This window comes from Anomaloglossus baeobatrachus, chromosome 5, assembly GCF_048569485.1.
Source record: "Anomaloglossus baeobatrachus isolate aAnoBae1 chromosome 5, aAnoBae1.hap1, whole genome shotgun sequence".
In the NCBI taxonomy this organism is placed as follows: Eukaryota; Metazoa; Chordata; class Amphibia; order Anura; family Aromobatidae; genus Anomaloglossus; species Anomaloglossus baeobatrachus.
The window spans coordinates 159,824,223-159,839,527 of record NC_134357.1 but is presented as its reverse complement, the minus strand read 5'-3'; the positions used below and the strand labels follow the sequence as shown (position 1 = coordinate 159,839,527).

General features: G+C 38.5%; 1 protein-coding gene across 3 annotated transcripts in view; it reads left to right on the top strand.

Annotated features, from left to right (window-relative positions):
* Positions 1-15,305, top strand: part of GRID1 (glutamate ionotropic receptor delta type subunit 1) — a 1,874,363-nt gene that overhangs the window by 1,359,329 nt on the left and 499,729 nt on the right. For all 3 annotated transcript variants that reach the window (XM_075348983.1, XM_075348986.1, XM_075348985.1), the window contains exon 7: positions 14,288-14,449. In XM_075348983.1, coding sequence (XP_075205098.1) covers positions 14,288-14,449 — 162 coding nt within the window. The remainder of the gene's footprint in view (positions 1-14,287; positions 14,450-15,305) is intronic.

The window sequence follows — 15,305 nt, the reverse complement described above, 5'->3', positions numbered from 1 at the left end:
CCTTGGTTACCAAGCACAGCGTCATTACACGTGTCGCTGGTGGCTGATCTCTGATCCCTGTGGAGATCTGCCTGTTTGACAGCTCACTAGCGATCATGTAGCGATGCTCCAGCGATCCCTGCAAGGTCAGATCGCTGGTGGGATCGCTGGAGCATCGCTAAGTGTGACGGTACCTTTAGACTTGAAAAAAAATGTTCAGCCACAAATGTGGAAAGGTGCCAACAATTTTTTTTTCCTGCCCATTTTGGGGGTTTTGTGTGAAGTCATGTCACATTTGTGGTTTTGTTTTCTCTATTTTTTAGTGTTGCTCCAATACATATAAAGGAAATAACATTTGTATGACAATACATGTGTAATGGCAAATCTTTTCTTGGCAGCAATACTTCATTTTCAAGAACACTTTCAAGGGTATCAACACTTTTGGCCATGACTGTATAACAATGCAAAAAAAAAATATATTTTTTATAGAAATTCTTATTTTGACGTGTTTTAGTATCTCCCTGCACTTTTAGGCTGTGTATTAAAATATGAATAGACTATGCATATACCTGGCATGCTGCTCCCACAATTCCTTTGTTGATGACATAGTGTATGTGTTTTCCATTTCTGTCAATGGAGACAATAATAATCTATGAATGTGTCTGATTATGGGCAATGACAAAAGATTTACACTTTTGAGCAGTGGTGAAGAGATTAGTTGAATTACCACTCAAATATGACTTTAGTACAATCTAAAATAGGAACGTTAAAAAAAGGGGGATGTTAAAATGCTGTTGGCACAACAGTATCTGGAAAACAAATGTATTGATTGAAGTGGAAGCACTGTGTTTCAACAAAAAAAGGTGGATTCTTTGTGACACAATCACTCAAAGGTAACTTGGGTTAAAATCCAATGCTTAATTATTGCACAATTAAAAATATAACAATGTCATCATAAAAAAAATCATAAAATCGTATGCGTTTCTGGATAATTATATTCACCAAGCTAGCCACACAGTATTATCACAGTGCATTTAATTTAAAGGTTCTACTGTACATAACACATAAGTCATATTAGACCTTGTACTAAATGAACCTCTTCATCTCTAGTAAGATAAAGTGACCAAATCCTGTAAACACTTCTGGATTGCCATTAAACGTTATACATCTGGGCAGTTCACAATTTACTGAACACTAGCTTTCTAAAACATAAAGGCAGTGTAACTAATTTGCGCAAATTTGTTTAGCTGTGTGGATGGGAAGCTGGCACTCAAACATAGCAAGACTTCCTAAAGAGACGATAAACTTAGTTTATTACCATGTTTTCATTTTCAATCTGTGGGAACACAGCACTAAGCTAGCACTTTTGTACACAGATTAGGAAACAGAAGCACTGACTGTACTTCCTTATCTGACCCAGTGAACAATTTGTTACTGGGTGTAGCAAGATGACAGGATCTACTTCGACCTAGGAAACTTAGTGAGCACTAATATGCAGGCAAGAGGTTGAATTTTCACTTTAAGTGGGGCTTATATAACAGCCTTATTTACAGGGAAAAGTCACAATAAATTATATATAAGACCTTATGGGGGTGTGATGTGTAAAAAAAATAGATAGACTAAAAAATAAAATTAATAATAAAAAATAAGCACACTGACAAGAAAAAGAGTAACAATGTTTTGAACTTTTGACTTTCAGTCTCTATATCTCACCATCCATAATAGCTTCAAAGTTGAGATTATTATTAGAGATGAGCGAACCTCTAGAGGCTCGAGTTCGACTCGGTTCGTCGAACGGAGGCTGCGTTCAAGTTCGTTTCGGCGAGCCATTCGACGAACCTCTCGAACCCCATTGAAAAGAATGGAGGCAATTACAAACACATAAAAACACATTATAAATGTATACATACAGTTAATAAACATTGCCATAACACTTACCTGTCTCTGTGATGCGTCCAGCACTCTGTCTCCCGCCGCTTTTCCTATCGATATTCGCTGCGTCCTCCCGGTAAGCAGCACTGATGATAGGACCTTCCATGACGTCAAAAAAAGCATGTGGCCAGTCATGTGTCTATTATCTCATTGGCTACAGACTGGTCACATGACTTTGACGTCATGCTAGGTCCTGTCAGTGCATCTCTCCAGTAAGCGGTGATCGTTTGTGTATCTCTGTGTACCGGCGACATGCTCTGGCACACAGTCGACTCCCCGTTCAGCTTCCCCGTTCCGTTATTCACCGGCTGCCACAGCAATAATAACAGAGATCACCGTTGCTATAGCAACATGCCTGTCAGCAGTGACGTCACCGCTTACATGCAGCAGCTTCTTGGCACTCACGGAGTGAAAAGACTGCACGGGAACAGCAGCGTCTTCCTACCATGCAGCGCTGCTGATGTAGCAGAGCTGCATGGGTTGAGGGAGAAAGAAGACAGAAGAGCAGGATCGTGAAGGGATAAGAGGGAGTAATAAACATGGAGTCTCTAAGTGTGTCTGTGTATTTATTTCTATTAACGTATTTTTTCTCTGTGTGGTGGTTTTTTTTTTAACCCTTTATTGGAGATTCTTAATGGCTGGGTCAAACTTGCCTGACATTAAGAATTTCTGACTTAATACTAGCTAGCAAAACAAAGCTAGTATTAATTCATATTTACCCAGCAAGCCACCCAGCTCCAGGGCTGTTGGAAGAGTTAGATACAGCGCCAGATGATGGCGCTTCTATGAAAGTGCCATTTTCTAGGACAGCTGCGGATTGCAATTCGCAGCAGAGGGGCCCAGAAAGCTCGGGCTAACCTGTGCTGCGGATTCCAATCACCAGCTGCCCAGTTATACCTGGCTGGACACAAAAATGGGGCAAAGCCCACATCATTTGTTTTTTAATTATTTCATGAAATTCGTGAAATAATTAAAAAAAACGGGCATCCCTATATTTTTTGTTCCCAGCCGGGTACAAATAGGCAGCTGGGGGTTGGGGGCAGCCGTACCTGCCTGCTGTACCTGGCTAGCATACAAAAATATGGCGAAGCTCCTGTCATTTTTTTGGTGGGCAAAAAACTCCTGCATACAGTCCTGGATGGAGTATGCTGAGCCTTGTAGTTCTGCAACTGCTGTCTGCTCTCCAGCATACACTAGTGAATGGAGCATGCTGAGCCTTGTTGTTTTGCAGCTGTCTGCTCTCCTCCATACAGACAGACAGCAGCTGCAGAACTACATGGCTCAGCATACTCCATCCAGGACTGTATGCAGGAGTTTTTTGCCCCCAAAAAAATATGTGGGCTTCGTCATGTTTTTGTATGCTAGCCAGGTACAGCAGGCAGCTATGGGCTGCCACCACCCACCAGCTGCCTATTTGTACCCGGCTGGGAACCAAAAATATAGGGAAGCCCTTTTTTTATTAATTATTTCTTGAATTTTATGAAATAATTAAAAAACAAATGATGTGGGCTTGGACATGTTTTTGTATGCTAGCCAAGTACAGCAGGCATCTACGGGCTGCCCCCATCCCCCAGCTGCCTATTTGTACCCGGCTGGGAGCTAAAAATATAGGGAAGCCTTTAATTATTTCACTTATTACATGAAATAATTAAAAAACAAATGACGTGGGCTTCGCCTTATTTTTGTGTCCAGCCAGGTACAACTAGGCAGCTGGGGATTGGAATCCACAGCACAGGTTGGCCTGTGCTTTTTGGGCCCCTCTCCTGCGAATTGCAGTCCGCAGCCACCCCAGAAAAGGGCGCTTTCATAGAAGCGCCATCTTCTGGCGCTGTATCCAACTCTTCCAGCTTCCCTGGTGACGGGTGGCTCGCTGGGTAATAATGGGGTTGGGGCTAGCTGTATATTAACAACTGGCCCTAAGCCCAAAATTCATGGTGTCATGCTAATATTATACATGGCCACTATGAATTTCTAGTACCGATAAAAAAAACCACAACACACAGAAAAATATTTTTATTATGAATAAAACACAATACAATTAGTGACTCCATCTTTATTGAAATAAGGAACCCCCCTCTGCAGTAATCCTGGGTCAAGGGTCCCGCACCGTCCAATCCGGATCCAATATCATCTGATCGGTTTGCTGGAAGGCAAAGTGATCAGATGATGTGTCAGGTTCAAGGGCCTGAATCACATGACACAGCAGCTGATTGTATAAACAGCTTTTATACAATCAGCTGATGCATCAGTGCAAAAAAAACCCCAAAACTACACACTTCAGTGCAGATTCCTGTTCGACGGCATCAGCTGATAGTTTAGCCGGCCGGGTGGTAAAATGCCGGCCTCACCGCTCGACTTATAGTGTCAGCTGATGCCGTCAGGTGACCGCATCAGCTGATCATCACCAGGTCTGAGAAAGAGAGAGAGAGAAAGAAGAGAGAGAAAGAGAGAAAGAAGAGAGAGAAAGAGAGAAAGAAGAGAGAGAGAAAGGAGAGAAAGAAAGTAGAGAGAAAGAAAGTAGAGAGAGAAAGGAGAGAAATAAAGGAGAGAGAGAAGGGAGAGAGAGAAAGGAGAGAAAGAGAGAGAAAGAGAGAGAAAGAAAAGAGAGAGAGAAAGAAGAGCGAGAGAGAAAAAGGAATGAGAGAGAAAGGAGAGAAAGAAAGGAGTGAGAGAAAGGAGAGAGAGAGAAAGGAGAGAAAGAAGGAGAGAGAGAGAAAGGAGAGAAAGAAAGGAGAGAGAGAAAGGATAGAAAGAGAGGAGAGAGAGAAAGGAGAGAGAGAAAGGAGAGAGAGAAAGGAGAGAGAGAGAAAGGAGAGAGAGAAAGGGGATTGAGAGAGAAAGGAGAGAGAGAGAGAGAGAGAGCTCACAGCTGATGTCCAGCTCCTCCCCTCAGTGCATAATTAAATTGTAAATATAAATATATTATAAATATATTATAAATATAATCTAAAATTTAAAAAAAAAAAAAAATTTTACCGGGACTAGACCTCGTGACCTAATGCTTCTTATGCGCACGCTCTAGCCACTCAGCTACTGCTTCTAATGATAAAGTTAGGCAGATTTGGTAAACTTGACTTCTGCATTCACTATGCGATTCACTTGATTGCTACGTGGAGCTGATACAGAGCACTCGTGTTCTGTAGCAGAGCTGACAGTGTCGTGTGGATTACGTCGGATCTGGAGGGGTATTTGAGGATAAATAAAGGGGTGAAACAGGGTGTTTTTTTATCTTTTATTCCAAATAAAGGAATTTTTGCGGTGTGTTTTTCTTTACTTTCACTTTCAGTTTAATCATGAATGGTGTCTCGGGGAGACGCCTGGCATGATTAAACTCATTATTACCCCGATTGCCACCGCACCAGGGCAATTCGGGATAAGCTGGGTAGAGTTCCAGGACTGTCGTATCTAATAGATGCGGCTATTCCGGGCGGCTGCTGGGTGATATTGTTAGGGTGGTGGGCTCCCCATACCATGGCGCTCCCGATCCTGACAATACCAGCCTCCAGCCATGCAGCTTTATCGTGGCTGGTATCAAATATGGGGGAATCGCATTTTTTTTATTATTTATTTATTTTACTGCACGATATAGACCCGCCTGCCGGCGGCTGTGATTGGTTGCAGTGAGACAGCTGTCACTCAGCTTGAAGACATGTCTGACTGCAACCAATCATAGGTGCTGGTGGGCGGGGAAAGCACAGAATAACTTATTGACTAATGAAGCGGCAGACATTTTCTAAAGAGGAAAAGACACCGCAGATTTGTGACAGACGTGGAGCGAGGCGCCCGTGATCGGTGTGTAGGAAAGGGAGAGGGATTGTGCTGGGGGACAGGATGCATGCAGATAGCAACATGTGCACATAGCCTTACTGTGAATAGCCACGTTTATGTTGATCGAACCGTTCTCGAACCTAACTCGAACTGTCGAGCTTTTAGCAAAAAGCTCGAGTTCGAGTTCGATCTCGAGCACCCCCCAAAATCACTCGAACATGAAATTGGCGAACCTGGAACCTCGAACATCGCTCATCTCTAATTATTATGCAGATTCTTGTCATGTCACTACATTGCTACTGTTTTGCTTCTAAAAATCTAAATTTAAGTTGTAGTATTTTGTTGATATTTCGAAACTACATCTTTGACTTTTAATACTGCATGAAACATTCTGGGCATGCTTGAGGGCAGATTCAAATTCTCAACTAAAATCTTATCTCAGGTCTCTTCTACACATCTCTAATGTTGGTACATACTGGCATACTGGTTGACTCAGTTGGGTATGTAAACAGCTTTTTTTTTCTTTTATACCCACAAGCGTTCAATTGCGTTTAGCTCTGGCGACTTTGGAGGCCAATGTAGCACCTCTACTACATTGTCATTGAACAATTTCTTCGACATTCTTGATGTATGCTTTATGTCATTGTCCTGCTGGAACACCATGCTGCCCTTTTCATACCCATAGTGGTCGAGTGTACCAAGTAACTCATCTTGTAGAATACTAATATATAGGTCAGCATTGAGACCAACATTAATTCTGCTCAAGTATCCAACACCTTGGGCTGATAAAACAAGCCTATATCATTAGGCTTCCTCCACCGAATTTGACAGTTCCCCTAATTCCTTGATCCATTAACCCCATTTTCCCTTGTTCCTCCAGACTCATTTGCACCCATCAGAAACAAGTCTGTTGACTATGGTCTTATCACTCTAAATCACTCATTTCCAATTTTTTACTGTCCACTTTTTGTGCTTTTGGCAATTTTTATAGAAAGAGGAAAACAAATGTAAATGTTTTTAGTGGTCTTTTGTAGTAATCCAAAAAAATATAAAAAATTTAAAATAGGCATTTCTCTGCTTTTTCTTAACATTTTTCTATGATATTTGTGAAATAATCATATACAATTTTTATTTGCATAACATTTCATAATTCTTAGGGATTCAGTTATATAATTTTTCAAGAACTCATCTTGTAGTCATTTAATAAATAGCTTCATTGTTTATTTTGAGAAGATGAAAATATGCTCAAATCATGTGATGATTACAAAGGTTGTGTACTTGTCATAATATGTATAGCAATCAGAGCTGTGTCTTGTAAAGAGTCACACTCCTCTGTAATCATTCAAGTTTTCATCCCCAGTAAATTTTTATGTTTCCTATTAACTTACTACAAGAAGAAATCATGAAATCTGTGATTACAAGAGATAATCAAATTGATTCAAGGTGAACTGAAAGTTGCTACAAATGTTACAAAAATTAGGATTCACTTAAACCAAGCAAAACTGCAGTTTGGTACTTCATTGTTTTAAAGTATACACATTATACTCACCTGTTCAGTTGCTGCACCTCCTCCATTGTCCTTTGCAATCTGATTTCCTGACCAAACTCAATTTTTCCATTATGCCTTCACTTGACTTAAGATGTCTAGACTTAAGTGACATCATGATGGCACCACATGGCAAAAACTTTAGCCAAAAGGATGAATAGAGATAGCACCAAGACAAGTAAGGAACCAGGTAAGTAAAATAGTTGCATTCCCTCTTTTTATCATGATTTGGAATATGGAGAAATCTCAGATCCAGAGTTGAGTGGATTGATTCCTGAAATCTGCTGTTTTATGCAAATTTGAACAGTTTGAGATTCGATTTGCAGCTCACAAAGTAAAACTCACCTGACACCATTTTCCACAATGATAAAGCATTAGAGAGCAGGAAACTTAATTTTATATTGCTGTGCAGGCTTATTCTTAAATAAGAAAAACAAGGATAAAAAGTGGAAAAATGTCCGCGCTGCTGTGCCAATAAAGAGTTAATTCCAAATAAGAGCAATGCAGGGTGGTTTATGCTACGTGTTTCAGAGATATTCCCTCTCATTCATCAGAAAATCCACCAGGATTTCCTGATGAAGGAGAGGGTTTATCTCCGAAACGCGTAGAATAAACCACCCTGCATTGCTCTTATTTGGAATTAACTCTTTATTGGCACAGCAGCGTGGATATTTTTCCACTTTTTATCCTTGTTTTTTCTTGCTTCTGCCTTTGGCACGTGGAGTCTGCAGCAGCTGATACATGCTTTAATACTGGTTGTGTGTCACACAACCATCTCAGGTGAGTGGTTTTCATTAACTCTTACTGTTGTTATCCTGATAAGATCCTATATGTGCTTTTTATATCCACAGTTTTTTTTACTATTCTTAAATAAGCACAGCCATTACGTGTTGCTGATTATCATACCTTCAACAATGCTAGTCAGTGCCTAGACCATCAGTGATCTCTAATTCCCAGTGCAGCACAGTTCTTAGAGTAGAGTCACTTTTTATTGTCAGAATCAATGGGTATGTTTCTAGTTCTGTAAAGTGTTATCTCTTATGGTCAGCGGGGTTCTCTCTCTTTGTAAGCCCTTAAGATTTGTGGCTTCCTTGCTCTCTTTTTTAGAGTATCAGCAGGGCAACTTCCCCTCTCACCTGTGAAGTTTAAACTTTTATTGTCAGCTAGCTCCTTTCTTTCCTGCCTTTATAGTGTAAGCTCTTATGGTCTACAAAGTTCTCTCTCCTCTCCTCTACATTTATTTTACAAGCATTTACATTCTTTGAGTATTGAGATTCTTTCCCATTTTTCACTGCAAATAGAATTTTTGGGGACAATTCAGCAAAGTGTGCGAATTTGAATTTCAAAAGGTCTGCTCAGATCTTTATGTTTTCTGGTCTGGAGATAGCACAAAGAAATTCAATTTGCATTGAATAAATTCAACAAAAATTGAATCTTGCAACTAAACTTAAATTAATCAGGGGAATAATATTTTTGGCAGGTTTGCTTATCTCTTATAATAACTTTACTTTAGGCATATTAAAAAATTATGTAAAACTTCATTATACAACAATGGAATGAAGTTGGAACACAAATTAATATTTTTATCCTTAAGTGTAATAACAAACAAGCACATACAGTGGGAAAAATAATTATTTGACACAGTGCCAATTTTGCAAGATTTCATACTGGCAAATATAGGAGAGGTCTGCAATTTTTATAATAGGTAACTTCAACTATGACAGACAGAATACAAAACACCTGAGAACCACATTGTATGTTTTTTTTGTTTCAACAAGTTTTTATTGAATTAACAATACAAAAAAAAGTCAATTAAGAGAAACATTATATCAGTTATCATGACACTGTATTATTGCAATTGGTATATATGCTCATCGCAGGGGGGGTTAACAAAATCGTGTATCAGCCGGCTCTCAAGGAGTAGCTTGAATTGTACTTCTCATTTCTTAAGTTACAGCATAAACAATATAAAGGGGTAACAGGAAAAAAGGATTTAAGGAAGAAAAGGGAAGGAAAGGGTGGGACCTACCACGACTCAATAAGAAGGGTATTCTCAAATCAAGCGTTTGTAAGATAGTAGTTTGTAAAGCGACACTATAACTTAATTCTATATAGAAAGAGAGACTATAGTATTAAAGGTACTCAAATGTTGGGTCTGAATCCAGGGATCCCATATTGAATGGTATTGATTGAGAGAATGTCCCCTCATGGCCTCAATTTTTTGGCATAACATTATGAGATTCACTCGTTGCTTAACCATGGCAATTGACAGGGTGGTTGATTTCCACTGACTAGCAATATATATCTTAATCGCAAGCATGATAAATATAAAGAACTGGTATAACTCATTAAAGAGCCCAACAGGTTTATCACCGAATAGAAGAACTTCCAGGGAGATGGTAATGGTAATCGCTCAAAGTGTTCAGCAAACATACAACTTCTCCCCACAGATCTCGTACAGTCAGGCACAGCCACCAAATATGGGGCATGTCTCCCTCCTGACCACACCCTTTAAAACATTGGTTTGAAACTTTCAGATATATGGTGTATAGATGCGCTGGTACATAGTAGGCTCTATAAAATATGTTTATAGATGTTTCTGTGGGAGGTAAGCTTAACACCTAGGTATGAAAAGTAGTGGCTCTGTCTCTGAAATTTAAAATTGGGCACATTGTATGATTTTTAAAAAATAATTTGCATTCAATTGCGTAAACTAAGTATTTGTTAAAATGGAAAAAAGAACTTAATTTTAGGACAGAAACCTTTGTTTGTAATTACAGAGCTCAGATGTTTCCTGTAGTTCTTGACCAAATTTGTACACACTGCAGCAGTGATTTTGGCCCACTCCTCTTTACAGGTCTCCTTCAGATCTTTCAGGTTTCGGGATGGTCGCTGGGCAACATTGAGTTTCAGCTCCCGGCAAATAATTTTCTACTGAGTTCAGGTCTGTTTACTGGCTTTGCCACTCTAGAATCTTGAAATGCTTCTTACGGAGCAACTGCTTAGTTTACCTGGCTGTGTATTTTGGGTCATTGTCATGCTGGAAAACCCAGCCACGACCCACCTTTAATGCTCTACTGAGGGAAGGAGGTTGTTGGCCAACATCTCACGATACATGACCCCATCCATCCTCCCTTTAATATAGTGCAGTCATCCTGTCCTCTTTGCAGAAAAGCACCCCTAATTCGTAATATTTTCACCCCAATGTTTCACAGTTGGGATAGTGATCATCCTTTTTCTTCCTCCAAGTATGGTATGTGGAGTTGATACCAAAAACTTCTATCTTGGTCTTATCTCACTACAAAACCTTCTCCCATGCCGCCTTTAGATCATCCAGACTGTGATTGGCGAATTTCAAGCAGGCATAAACATGTGCTGGCATGAGCAAGGGGACCCTTGTGTGCCCTGAAAAATTTCAATCCTTGACGGTGTAGTGTGTTACTATTCGTAATCTTTGAGACTTTTTTCCCAGCTCCCTTCAAGTCATTGACCATGTCCTACCATGCAGGTCTACAATTTTATTCATAGTGTCCTTAGACAGCTCTTTCATCTTGGCCAGGATAGAGAGGTTGGAGTGTGATTGATTGAGTGTGTGCGCAGGTGTCTTATATACAGGTAACAAGTTCAACACGTGTAATTAAGGTATTGACTGCAAAGTTGGAGTGTTTCTTAAAGAAAAAATAACAAGTTTGTGATAGACAGAATTTTTGCTGGTTAATAGATGATCAAATACTTATTTCATGTAATAAAATGCAAATTCATTATTGAAACATGATACAATGTGATTTTTAGGATTTTTTTAGACTGTATATCACAGTTAAAGTGTATTTAATATAAAATTTACAGACCTCTACATTCTTCTTATGTGGGAAAACTTGTGTTATGACTTTATCTGCTACATCATAGAATCATAGAATATAACAGTTGGAAGGGACCTCCAGGGTCATCGTGCCCAACCCTCTGCTCAATGCAGGATTCTCTAAACCATCTCGGACACATGTCCATCCAGCCTCTGTTTGAAGACTTCCATTAACGGAAAACAAATCACCTCCTGTAGCATTCTGTTCCACTCATTTATCACCCTCATTGTCACAAAGTTTTTTTTCTAATATTTAATCTGTTTCTTCTCCTTTTCTGCTTCATTCCATTGCTCCTCATGTTTCCATGCGCAAATGGAAAAGGATGATCCCTCTACACTGTGACATCCCATCAAATATTTATAGACAGTTATTAAGTAGTCTCCTATCCTTTTTTACAAGCCAAACATTCCCAGATCCTTTAAACATTCCTTGTAGGACATACTGTAGTTTGCAGTTTGCTCATCATTCTTGAACTCTTTCCTGAACTTACTACAGTTTTTCAATGTCTTTTTAAAAATATGGTATCCAGAACTCAGTATTCAAGATGAGGTCAAATGAAAAAAATGAGTAGAGAGGGATAATATTTCACGTGACACTTTTTTTTCCCAAAATACAATACGGATTCTGCTTTACAGAGGCTTCAGAAATATTTCAAATCCTAAAAATATTAATAAATTGTATGTTCGTAGAAACAAAAACTTGCATATATTATTATTGACATGAAATTTTTGCAGTGAAATGTAAAACTGAAAAGGAAAGAACCAAACTATATTTCCCTCTACTCACCTGTATATACCAGAAAATAGGTTCTACTTATACTGACCTATACTCATGAAAGGTAAAAAGGAAAAAGGCTATTGCAAAATGCTGACATACATTAAAACAGCAGTCTTGTGTCTACATTAAAAAGGCTATCATAAACTGACCATAAGTGTGCAAGCGTGGCAGCAAAATGGGCTTGACTTCTCTGCTATGTTCCATTCTTATTCATATCTTTATATATAGTCCATAAAGTTACACTTTGTGATAAAAGCTACACATTTTGTTTACAGCGGCTTGACTTAATGTTTGACATGAAAACGTCCTATATAATTCCTTCAATACAGGTTCAGGATAAATAAGAGATTATAGCAAGTAGTCATTTTGTCACTAACATTCTGTCTATTGAAATCTCAACTGGATAAAAATAAATTTCCATAGATTACCATAGAATTACTGGAATGGATGTCACATCACTTAAGAGCTTTAGAGTATGGAATCACTGTCAGTTCCAACTGAAAACATTGTGATACATGGGTTAGTTCCTTATTAAAAGTCAATCTGAACCTGAGATTCTTTCAGAGCAACATAGCTTTAATTAGGCAGTATGTATGTAAACTATGTATGGTCTGCAACAGCTAAAATCAGCAATAACCAAATTGAAATTTATGGTTATCGGTGGAGATAAGAGCAATTTTTGAAGATGAATAAGTAGTGTAGGATATGAGTGAATCGATTCTAAAGAATTCAAATTTGTTTAGAATTTTACAAAATTCTACTGTATGCAAAAGTTTGGGAATTTGATTTACTGGCTTCCATTTGACTGAACTAATTTGGGCAGAAAGGTGTCAAAAAGAAATAAATAATTTCACTTACCTAGATACTTACCTGTTTCTTCCACTGCTGCTACCTGAAAGTCCTTCTTGCTTTCTAAGGCATCCGTCCCACGTTAGCGCTGGATGCCTTTACTAGCTCTTCAAGCGCCGTTAAGGCCTCACTTTATATTCTGAGATCATGATGCTATAAATTGAATTAAGACCAATCTAGTTTAGTGTCAGCAAAAAGGAAAGAAGCACACTGTAGCAGAGAGGGGCCTTAGGAAGCAAGCTGAGGAGTGGGAAAGACAAATGTGGGCCTAGGTATGATAACTTATTGTTTTTTTACACTCTTCTAGGCCATATGTTTAAAGGGAATCTGACAATAGGAAGTTGAATACAATTATACCTGCAATTCAATTTCTTATACTCAAGAAGTCCATGTTTTCCTTAATAGTTACATGATCAGTTACTGTAAGATCTATGGACTAGGCACAAACCTCACTGAGAACCTGTCTCCAGAACTTATTTTATATAACAGGGTGCATTACCAGGGTGAGATATGCAGATCATTAGTGAAAACTGTTATTCATTACATGTCTCACACTCACACTTACAATAAGTTCTGAACATAGTTTATTAGGGAGATCTGTAGCCAGCCCATAGAACTTAACTGCCAATTTATATATGAACAAATATGGATTATTCAGTAATAAAACATCAGATTAGAGATATCAGGGACAGTATTATTTTATTCAACATTTCCTTTAATATACTTTGGGATCAAGATACTTCAGATCATATTAAACAACTTTTCTAATAGCAATCAATTGTGATTTGATGTTCTCTTGCCAATGTCCTGATGAAGGGAGCTGTGTCTCCAGAAACGCGTAGACTTGTGCATGTTATTAAAGAAGCATTAATCTCTTCCTGGATCCATTGTGTCCTTGGCGCGGAATTAAGACCCTTCTTCTATCACTCTCTGTTATCAGCCAACTTTGGGACTGCTGCCTGGACCTGGATCTTATATATGCCTGTATAGTGGTTGTGACTGGCACAACCATTATAGGTGAGTGTGTTTTTATTACATATCTTCCTCCCTTTTTGGGGTAAGACCCTATTGCGCTTTTCTTTCCACAGTTTCTCATCTAATAGCAATCAAGGCTGAATAAATTTGAGCAAATCTTTCAAATTGGAATAATATGTACATTTATTCATCCCTAATGTATTGCAAAGATCATTATCTTTACTTATTTTATTAATGTATATAAAAATGTATTTATTATTTAAGGAAGAGTAATACAAAATAATAACACAAAGTAAGGCTACATTTACTCAGCAATATTTTGGTCAGTATGGAAAATGATACGTTTTCCTTCATCCTGACCTATACAGATTATGTAAGGCTAAAGCTCAATTTGCACAAAGCCTTAAAGAGCCAAAGAACAGAGTCATAATTAAGCCTTCTAAGGCCAGCACTTGGCACGATAAAGAGCAATTTTTTCCCAAATAAAAAAATGTTGCCTGTTAACTGGTTGAGCTTAATTTGTTTTTTTTTTTCCTTAAAGAATCATGCTCCCTGTTTTAAAGAACTACATTAACATTAAATAAATATTGTGTGTTTGCAGGTGTCGAACCTTTATCTGTATGACAGTGTACTGATGCTGGCTAACGCTTTCCATCGAAAACTAGAAGACAGAAAGTGGCACAGTATGGCAAGTTTGAACTGCATGAGAAAGTCAACCAAACCTTGGAATGGTGGAAGGTCTATGCTTGACACCATAAAAAAGGTAACAGCTAGCCTCTCTGGTCATTCTATTCAGAAATGAATCTCTATATAATAATATTTTTAGTAGCAAAATACTTATTTTCAGCATATTTTTGTATTTAAATTCATTTCAGTATTCTTGAGAAAATAAATGATGAAATATTACTGTCGGCATATGTAGGGACATCTAGTTTACAATCAAGCTGCCATGAAAAAAAAACTGAAAAAAGATCATATAAAATAGTAGTAATAATAATAATATTAATCCATTTGGAAGAAAGAAAGGCAGCAACTACTGTACTTCAGTGTTCACAATGTAATCTTGAACACAGTTCAGATACATCAGGAGTGGGGAGAGGTGGGGAAAAGCAGTGGGATGAGGACGACGGCACGCCATTTCGCACAAATGTGCTTCGGCACTGCAGTACGGTGGTTGCTGTCTTTTTTTCTTACGGATGGATTCTACAGATCGACTTAACTTATAAGCATTGTGCACCCATATAGCCTTTGTCTATCCCAAAAGGTTCAAAAATAGCGATTGTTGAGGATTTCTAGCAGTGCCCCGTTTTTGTTCTGCATTTGGCTAATGATATTAATATCAATTTAATTTCATCCCTAAATGGCATTATATTAAATGAGTTTTTTACAGCGTTATGCTGCTATATAAGGGCTTGTGCACACGACTGTAAAAATTGGATGAGTGCTATATGTTGTTTTGAAGGATAGCATTCGTCCCCATGTTATTCTATGTCCAATTTCTTTCCATTGTCCAAGTCTGTTTTAGGAAAGTAATCACAGCATGCACAATTTGCCACTAAGAATAGGATTGCATTTGCACATTCAACTCTATTGGTCTGTGGAAAAAATCGGACCAAGCT